General features: G+C 39.7%; 1 protein-coding gene across 2 annotated transcripts in view; it reads right to left on the bottom strand.

The window, feature by feature from the left end:
* Positions 1-1,216: 1,216 nt before the first annotated feature.
* Positions 1,217-9,619, bottom strand: part of Pi4k2b (phosphatidylinositol 4-kinase type 2 beta) — a 35,936-nt gene continuing 27,533 nt past the window's right edge. For both annotated transcript variants that reach the window (XM_037209032.1, XM_028865907.2), the window contains exon 10: positions 1,217-3,179. In XM_037209032.1, the coding sequence (XP_037064927.1) occupies positions 3,006-3,179 (174 nt within the window). In that variant the 3' untranslated portion in view covers positions 1,217-3,005. The remainder of the gene's footprint in view (positions 3,180-9,619) is intronic.

The following is a 9,619-nucleotide window of genomic DNA, read 5'->3' as shown; positions in this document are numbered from 1 at the left end:
AAGGCAAGCTCCATCATGGAGCTTCATTGCTGGCTCTGGAATTTATGGATGGCTCTCTGTCTTACTGGCCAGAACTGAACCACATGTCCACACTAACTGCAAAGAGGATGGGAAGGTAGACTAGTACTAAGCATCTCTGTTCCTATCTGGACAGCTGCTCAAGCAGCCTAAGGAAGGCAGCTGGCTCTATAAAACCTTCAAGCTGCTTGTCTGTCACCTGTTGCTACAGACCCTGAAGACACGTAACCTCATCACAGCACGTTCTGTTTTCAGTCAAGTTTTATTTACTAGCACAGTTCTCTAACTTAAAAAGAATCTCATCAATCATATCATTTTCATGAACATGTCTCAAATTTAGAAGTTTCAGTTACACACACACATACCCCTACCTCTACCTTTTGGCATAGAAAGGGTTAAACTCTATAACTAATATGACAAGTAATGCTTCTCAATATGTAGTTCAGTGGTCCAGTCTAGCATGTGAAAGGCCCTGGGTTTCACCCTCAGCACCACATGAGAAGATCCAAAGCTAGGAAACAAAGAGCACTGTTGTGATTTTATGACAGTGTTCCCCCACAGGCTCACGTGTTTCCATACTTTACCCCCAATCAGGGGTGGGTCTCAAGGATGGTCACTTGGACAGGCCTTGAGTTTTTTTAACTCAGCCCCTTCCTGTCCAGTCTCTACCTCTTTACTGTGGGTACAGTGTTGACCAGTTGCCTCACTTTCTTGCTTCCATACCTTCCCCACAATGATGGACTGAACACTGTGGAACGACCACAAACCATGGATTTCTCTTCCCCGAGGAGAAGGAATCCGCCTCACCATTGCTGAAGAGACAAGAGGCTAGCGGCCAAACAGAGCAATGGATGAAAGAGTCTCTAGGAGACCTGCTGGACAAGTATTTGTACTCTTGCTACAAGCCTCTCTAGACCATGTGCTAGATTAAACAGCATGATGAAAGTAAAAAAAGAGAGAGGAGAGAGGTGGTTCAGTGGTTAAGAGCACTGAGCAATGTTCCAGAGGAACAGGAGGTGGTGGTGGCACACCCTTGAATTTCAGCACTGGGGACACAGGGTACCATAAGTCAAAACAAGCCTTTTCACACTTAATTACTTCTTGTCAGGTGTGTGATCACAGCAACACAAAGGTAACTGATAGATATGCCAGTTTATTAACATAGCTATAAGCATTCTAGAAATTTAATACACAGGAGCAATGTAGCCTCAAGACAATGATTTTTATTCCTTTTGTTTATCATTTTTGACAATATAAATATACTCATTAAAAAATCCCACAATATTTAAATAACAATTAAGTTCGTGAATGTTTACAAAACACAGCCTAAGTACTTTCACTTGTAATCTTTAAATATCTCAACTATTCTACCATGGTCAGACAGTTAAAAATATTCTTGAACTATTTTAATTTTAGACTATAGAACAGTAGCAATTTACTAAGTTCCTTGTTACAAAAATTAATAAAGCAATTCTCAAAATACTGAAAAAAAATCTTTTTGTGAAAGCCATACTACAGCAAAGGCAACTATGCCCTCTCTTGCAGAAGACATCTTAGAAAGGCACATCTTAATGACTAGTATCTGCCAACAGGTGGTGGTATAATTTGATATTCCACTCAAGTTTCCATTATCTCCAACCTGAGCTAATGGAAGGTCATAAGAGGTAGGAGGACACAGGTTTCCAACTGAGCACTCAGGCAGTGGTGTGCTCACTCATTACATCGATGAGACTCAGGTACAGATGTGACAGGAGACTGCGAGTCTGCCCACCCTAATGTCACCACCTGGAGACACTCTCATACAAGAATAACTCAATACAAAATCCTAAGACAACACATTTACAAATGAAAGGGGTTGAGCCTGAAGCAAGACATCAGTGCTCTCTTCTCTGCAGTCACATTTCCCCTTTGGGCTCATTCCCACTTACATGCCTTGGTGACTAAACAGATTCCAAAGAGCATACAGATGCTCACCATGCAACAAAGAACGAATGTTTAAAATCCATGTGGATGGTCTGAGTTACGTTCCTTTCCGATTCAGAGTGGGTCTACTGTTTCCAAGGCTTTCTGACCCTTAACTCCAGCTGAAATTCAGTATACACTTCAGGGTATGTATGGTTTACTTTGCAGTGATGTTCAACACTAACCGACGTACTAAATGGTTAAGATTAGTATTTTGAAGTACTAATTTTCAAATGATCCCATATGAGAAACAAAAGGGGATTTTTAAAGCAATGTTGTAATTTTAAAATACTGGAGCTCTACCTTAATTTCACATTATTCCATTTAGCTCTTGGTTATCTCCTTTTTATAAAAAGGAAGGGAGATGTCTTTAGATTTTCCTCCCCCATTAAAACAGAAGAGCTCAACAACAAAGCTATCAAAGTACAAAAATAATGGTCATCTGTCACTTGGGCAGCATTTACCTTCCAGGTCCCCAGTAGTGCCCGCGCTTGGGCCCTTCTTCCAGTTTTAAACCAGCAGCTTTCAAATGGAGCTTTAGTCTCCCTGTTTTCTCACTGGCGACTCTGTGAAGAGTCTACAAGAGCAGTTTCTGGCTTGGCCACCTTCAAAGGTCTTTTGGAATGAATGCAAGAAGATTCTTCTCATGTTTAAAAAGTATATAAAAAGTTACAGCATCCAAAGTCAACCTTTCTTTTCTAGTTGAAATTCTAGAAAACAATTATAGTCATGCTAGCATGTGTAAACCACAACATTACTTTTTAAAGTAATAACAACATAAAGTACAAATTTTCTATAAAAATACAGTATAAGAGATATATCACTTCTTCCCTGAAATAGAAATTTAATATTTGGAGAAAAAATCGTAAACTTTTGATTACATTCAAAATATAGTATTCTTTCGTCTATATTTAAAGACTTGAATTATTTGAGGTTTTGGCAACTGGTGCTCTCAGCAGCAGGTTTACATCAGTGTAATATTTTATCAGAAGAGCAACACCACACAGTTGTTCCCCTTACATCTGCTACCAGGAAGAAAAGAATGGCTTCCTGCAGTGGACGGTCTGGGTGAAGGAGCTGCCTAGGTGTACAACCCGCCCTTGGCCGCCGCTTTTACTGCACTCCACGATCACACCCGGCATCTGCACCAGCTGCACAGGACTCTTCCCATCTCTCAGTGCCTGAGTGAGGTTTAAGATCTGTGGGAAGAGAGAGACTCTCCTCAATCTGGAGCAAGTGCTATACATATGTACCACATGTATGTACATTCAAATACACATGGGTGCACAAGGTTAGAACATAAACATCCTTTACCAACTGCAGAACGTGCCAATGTCCAACAGCAGTGACATCAGAGACTAAAGAGATCAAAAGGCTTATACAACATTCTACTGATAGAGAACTTAAATGCCATGTGATCAGATTAAGGGCGTGTGCTACCACTACCTGACTTTAGTTTATGGTTGGCTATGACCTCTGATCTCTAGGCAAATTTTATTTATTAACATACAAATAAAATATCACATTGCAGCACAAATAAAATATCAGCACATGCTAGAAACATGACTACTAAAATAAACACCCATAATTTCTGCCTTCATGTTAGCAAGGGACAAGGGTCAGTAAACACTAACTGTGCAGTGGAAGGGGAAACATGAAGCAGGCCCCAAGTAGATGAAAGAATCAAGAAGTCATCCATTGAAAATAAAATTGTAAAAGCCTTTCAAATAGGAAAAACAAAACCAGGGAAAGTTACACACACACACACACACACACACACACACACACACACACACACAGTGTTTTGTTTTTTATTTTTATTGTTTTTATAGATACATACACATGATCTGTGCTCATTCAAAGATACCTTAGAATCTCTACTTTGAGGCATTTAAGTAAGTTTATGAACCTCAATTCATAGCTAATAGCTAATTCTGTTTTTTATTTTTTATTTTATTTTATTTTTTGGGTTTTCAAGACAGGGTTTCTCTGTGTAGCTTTGTGCCTTTCCTGGAACTCGCTCTGTAGACCAGGCTGGCCTTGCACTCACAGAGATCCGCCTGCCTCTGCCTCCCGAGTGTTGGGATTAAAGGCGTGCACCAACACCACCCTTAATTCTAGTTTTTATTCATATATTTGGGAAGGGGAGACAGTGTTTCACTCTGGCTGGCTTGCAACTTGCTATGTAGATCAGGCTGGCTTCCAATTTGGAAAGTCCTCCTCCTGCCTCTGCCTTCTGAATGCTAGAACTAAAGGTGTTTGTCACTGTGCCAACTATAATTTTTTTTCCTTTCATTCTTTATGTAGCCCTGGCTGTCCTGGAACTCAGCTATGTAGACCAGGCTGGCCTCCAACTCAACCTGCCTCTGCCTCCCAAATGCTGGGATTAAAGGTGTGTGTGACCATGTCTGGCATTACAGATACAACTGTAATAGTTCATGGAGGCAGAGGCAAGTTGATCTCCCATAGGTTCAGGGCTAGTCTGGTGTAAATAATGAAGCCAGGCAGTGGTGGCGCACGTCTTTAATCCTAGCACTTGGGAGGCAGAGCCAGGTGGATCTTTGTGAGTTCAAGGCCAGCCTGGTCTACAGAGCGAGATCCAGGAAAGGCACAAAGCTACAAAGAGAAACCCTGTCTTGAAAAACCAAAAGAGAAGACAGTCAGGGCTACATAGAAAGACTTTCAAAAACACAAAAAACAAACTCACTCTGTTGACCAGGTTGGCCTTGAACTCACAGAGATCTGCCTGCCTCCCCAGTGCTGGGATCAAAGGCATGTACTACCATGTCTAGCTAGGATAATTCCTTTTCAGGACAGTTAAAAAAAAATATGACCAGGCCCATGGTCAAGATACATTATGCTTTTTGGCTATCAGAAAGTTCAAAATCAAATTAAAACTAGGGAAACCGGAGTCTGGGAGATGGCTCACTTAGGCTAAAGCACTTGCCACAAAAACATGGGAACCAGATAGTCTGTATTCCCAGAGTCCACATACAAGCAGGGTAAGAGATAGGTGGTCCCCAGAGCAAACTAATGGGAACACCACCTCAATATGGAAGGAGGAAAGCAACCAGGGCAGATATCTGTTGTCTATCTCAAGATGCACACACACCAACACACGTTGTGGAATATTCCTTTACACTGTGTGAAAATGTCACTGTGATTGGTTTAATAAAAAACTAAGCAGTGGTGGCGCATGCCTTTAATCCCAGCACTCAGGAGGCAGAGCCAGGCGGATCTCTGTGAGTTCAAGGCCAGCCTGGTCTACAGAGCAAGATCCAGGAAAGGCACAAAGCTACACAGAGAAACCCTGTCTCGAAGAAGAAAAAAAAAAAAAAAAAAACAAAAAAAAAACTAAGCAGCCAATAGCTAGGCAGGATTTTCAGGGCAGAGAGAATGCTGGGGAGAAGAAGGTGGAGTCACCAGCCAGGCACAGAGCAAAGAAGACAAATAGCATGGGCATTACAGAGTAAAGGTAATAAAGTTATGAGGCAGAAAGAAATTTAATAGAAATGGGTTAATTTAAGTTATAAGAGCTAGTTAGGCCGGGTGGTGGTGGTGGTGGTGCACGCCTATAATCCTGGCACCCGGGAGGCAGAGCCTGGCAGATCTCTATGAGTTCGAGGCCAGCCTGGTCTATAGAGCGAGATCCAGGACAGGCACCAAAACTACAGAGAAACCCTGTCTCGAAAACAACAATAAAAATCCAAACAAACAAACAAACAAAAAAAGAGCTAGTTAGAAACAAGCCTAAGCTATTGGCTGAATTTCATAATAAATAAGTCTTCGTGTGGTTGAGAGCTGGCTGGAGAAACAGAAAAATCCACCTACAAAAGGCGCCTAATGTCCAAGCACATATTTCTACATAAGACCTGAGAAAACTTTAAAAAAGGTTTTAAATACACGAAAACAGAGCCAAACGTGGCTTCCTAGTCCCGCAGTCTCTCACACAGGCCATGGTACAGAAACTCATCTCTTGGCCATTGCCTGTGGGCTTCAGCTGCCATGAGCTAAGATGCATGGCAGTGTAAGATTTTGCTCATACAGACAGAAAAGGTTACAGATACACAGTAAAGCAGGTTCAGATGGAAGAAAACCTCTAAACAGGTTATAGTGTGTTTAAAAATGTGCATAGGCTTAAGAAAGAAAAGAAAATGTGTACAGTCAGTCATAGAAAAAAGTAAGTCATTTACAAATAATACAAAAAAGAAAAGCCACATAAAAATAGAAAGGACACAGAGAATCTGGGTCCTGCACAGTGTTTGTTGTATTGACTTCAAATTTTTGATTGTTGATGAGCGAACAATAGCTGCTGACATTGGAATATAAAAATTACTAAACAACCTATATAATTTTAAAATGTCTTAACTTCAAAATATATGTCAAAAAATATGTTACACTGGGGAAGAGGTTATGTTTTTGTTTCCACAGGAAACAAAACGCTGTGGATTTGATCAAGGTTGATGGAGATCAGATTTGATCAGGGAAGACTCCCTGAAAATCCTCATTATAGACATAAAGAAATAAACCTAAAATAACTACAAGACAAGTAACTTATATTTTTACCCGCTCAAACACAAAACAAAAAATCATCTTTGGCTGGCCTATATAAAATGCACAGCCCATACTTGTATTAATGCAGATATGGATGTTACCTTTGTAAGTTTGTGTTTTCACAACAAGGGGACGAGACACCAGTGAAAACAAATGGCTCACATCCAGCCTCTCAGAATGCTTACGTTGCAGTTTCCTCAGAATTATGCATGCAGAACAGGCTAAGATACACAGAATATTCTAGCCAGGACTTGACCATTATCATAATTTTTGAAGGGTCCCCCAAAGATTCCAGCACCCCCAGACAACAGGAAACAGTCTAGAAAACACAACACCCACATTCCCAAAAGACGGGGTGGATGGTTTTGGTCAGTGGGTTATGGATGTTTGTCATTGTTTAGGAGGGTTGGTTACAAACTGTTATTAGTCATGGTAAGAAAAAAAAAAAAAAACTAAACAAAGGAGATTAGATTCAGGGATCTCTTTCTGAAGAGAAAAAGGGAGGATATAGTATAGAAATAATGGGATAAAAGAGTGAACTGTTGAGTCTACTTTTGAACTACTAGTCTCAAATATTTTACATTGGTATGAATTTTTATATATTGATACAAATTTAAAGTTATTTTATTATACTTTATATATGTTTCTATTCTTATTTAAGGTATTGTACCTATAGAGTTTATTTAAAAATGTAAAGTTTTAGTCATTGGAAGCGATTTAGGATAATAAAGAAATGCAGTTTAGTAGTCACCTACAACAATCAAACTTGTGGTCATGCTAGGTATGTTTTCAAGGTCAAACAGAGATGTATTTTAGATAGACAGATGGTGTTCAAATACTTCAAAGACCTACAGGATATGGCATTTAAAATGTTTTGTTAACACAGGGCTTTTCATGCTAATGATGATCATATATATGGAGTTTGCTTTCAACATGGCAAAACTAGCCATTTGGGCAAAAACCTGCTCTTGTCTTGACTGCTGATAGTATGCTATACAAACTGGACAAGCAGGACACAAAGGAAAACACAGTTGAATTTTGCCAAGATAAGGCAAGACAGTCTTTCAAAATTCCTGCTTCATACCAAGTCTGCTAGACATTCTACAAGACATACAGAAAAGTGACTGCTGAACTTTGCCAAAACAAGTCAGGACAGTCCTTAAAAATTCCCAGTTCAGGGCCAGGCGTGGTGGCGTACGCTTTATCCAGCACTCGGAGCAGAGCAGGCGATCTCTGTGAGTTGAGGCAGCCTGGTACAAGTGACTCCAGAAAGGCAAAGCTACACAGAGAAACCTGTCTCGAAAAAAAAAAAAAAAAAAAAAAAAAAAAAAAAAAAAAAAAAAATTCCCAGTTCACAGAAAAGTCTGACAGATATTCTAGGCTTGTAGGCAGAAGATGGATACTCCAACATAGCAGAGGAATCTTCGGGTGACTGGCCAGGGAGCCAGATGTCTCTGTCCTTTCTTAGTTTTAGAAGTTGCTTGCTCTGCACTTCCTGTTTACTCAGGTAATATTAAATCCTTCTTAGATATTTGATGGGATTAAAGACTAGATAGTTATAGTTTTCTTTAGTCGTGATAGAAAGTAAATTAGGTACAAAGCTTTGGACTCATCAAGCAAAGACAGATAATGGAGTATTTTCTCTAAATCTGCCAAATACAAATGGACTGGGCATTGTAAATCTAATTCTTATTTGATAAGTGTTCTTTTTTTTTGTTTTGTTTTCTTCGAGACAGGGTTTCCCTGTGTAGCTCTGCGCCTTTCCTGGAACTCACTTGGTAGTCCAGGCTGGCCTTGAACTCACAGAGATCCGCCTGCCTATGCCTCCCGAGGGCTGGGATTAAAGGTGTGCACCACCAACGCCCGACAAGTTTTCTTATTGTATATAGTTTCTTGTTAAAGTTAATACCTTTCCTTTCCTAAACAATACCTGATAATTGTTCTTATTGTATTTTAGAGCTGAAATATTTCCTTTTTATTTAGACAAGAAGGGGGAAATTAGTGTAATATTCCTTTACACTGTGTGAAGATGTTACTGTGATTGGTTTAATAAAAAGCTAAATGGCCAATGGCTAGGCAGGATATTTGGGGCAGAGAGGACGATGGGAAGAAGGCAGAGTCGCCAGCCAGACATGGAGAAAGCAGGAAAGCAGCTTGAGCAGTACAGAGTAAAGGTAATAAAGGCACAAGGCAGAAAGTAAAATTAATAGAAATGGGTTAACTTTTTATTATTATTATTATTATTATTATTATTATTATTTTTGGTTTTTCGAGACAGGGTTTCTCTGTGTAGCTTTGGAGCCTGTTCTGGAGCTCACTCTGTAGCCCAGGCTGGCCTCAAACTCACAGAGATCTGCCTGCCTCTGCCTCCCGAGTGCTGGGATTAAAGGTGTGCGCCACCACTGCCCGGCTAAAATTATAAGAGCTAGTTATAAACAAGCCTAAGTTAACTGTTAAGCATTCATAATTAATAATAAGTCTCCATGTGGTTATTTGGGAGCTGGCTGGAGGGACAGAAAAATCTACCTATACACATATACACAAACCAGACACATATTCAAAAATAAAATTAGAATATATCAAATCAAATTTCATAATCAAGACACTATTTTATTCTTTTCTCTCTTCAAGATCTTGACCCTGTCATGCACTGCTCTCTCTCTCTCTCTGTCTCTGTCTCTGTCTCTCTCTCTTAGAGTCAAGATCCTGTTATGTAGTCCATGCTGACTTTGAACTGGGGCTCCTTGTGCCTCAGCCTCCAGAGTACTGGGATTATAAATGTGCACTACCATACCTAGCTCTACACACCTATTTTTGCAATGACTAACTTCTTTGGAATGAGAGGCTATGAATAAATGAACTCTAGACAGCAGATACCCATGGCATGTCTTATCTAACTTCAGAGCTCAATGTTATTACTTTCTCAGGCAGGTAGGGTTTTTTTTTTTTTTGTTGTTGTTGTTTTTTAAATTTCTCATGTGTGAACTTCAAACTATCCTGAAACTTAAACAATTGTTTATAACATTTTAAATTTAAAATGGCATTCCTAGAATAAACACAGAGAAGTTCCCTCTTCTCTATGAGT

The sequence above is a fragment of the Peromyscus leucopus genome, chromosome 10 (assembly GCF_004664715.2).
Source record: "Peromyscus leucopus breed LL Stock chromosome 10, UCI_PerLeu_2.1, whole genome shotgun sequence".
Lineage (NCBI taxonomy): Eukaryota > Metazoa > Chordata > Mammalia > Rodentia > Cricetidae > Peromyscus > Peromyscus leucopus.
This window is presented reverse-complemented; position numbering and strand designations above follow the sequence as displayed.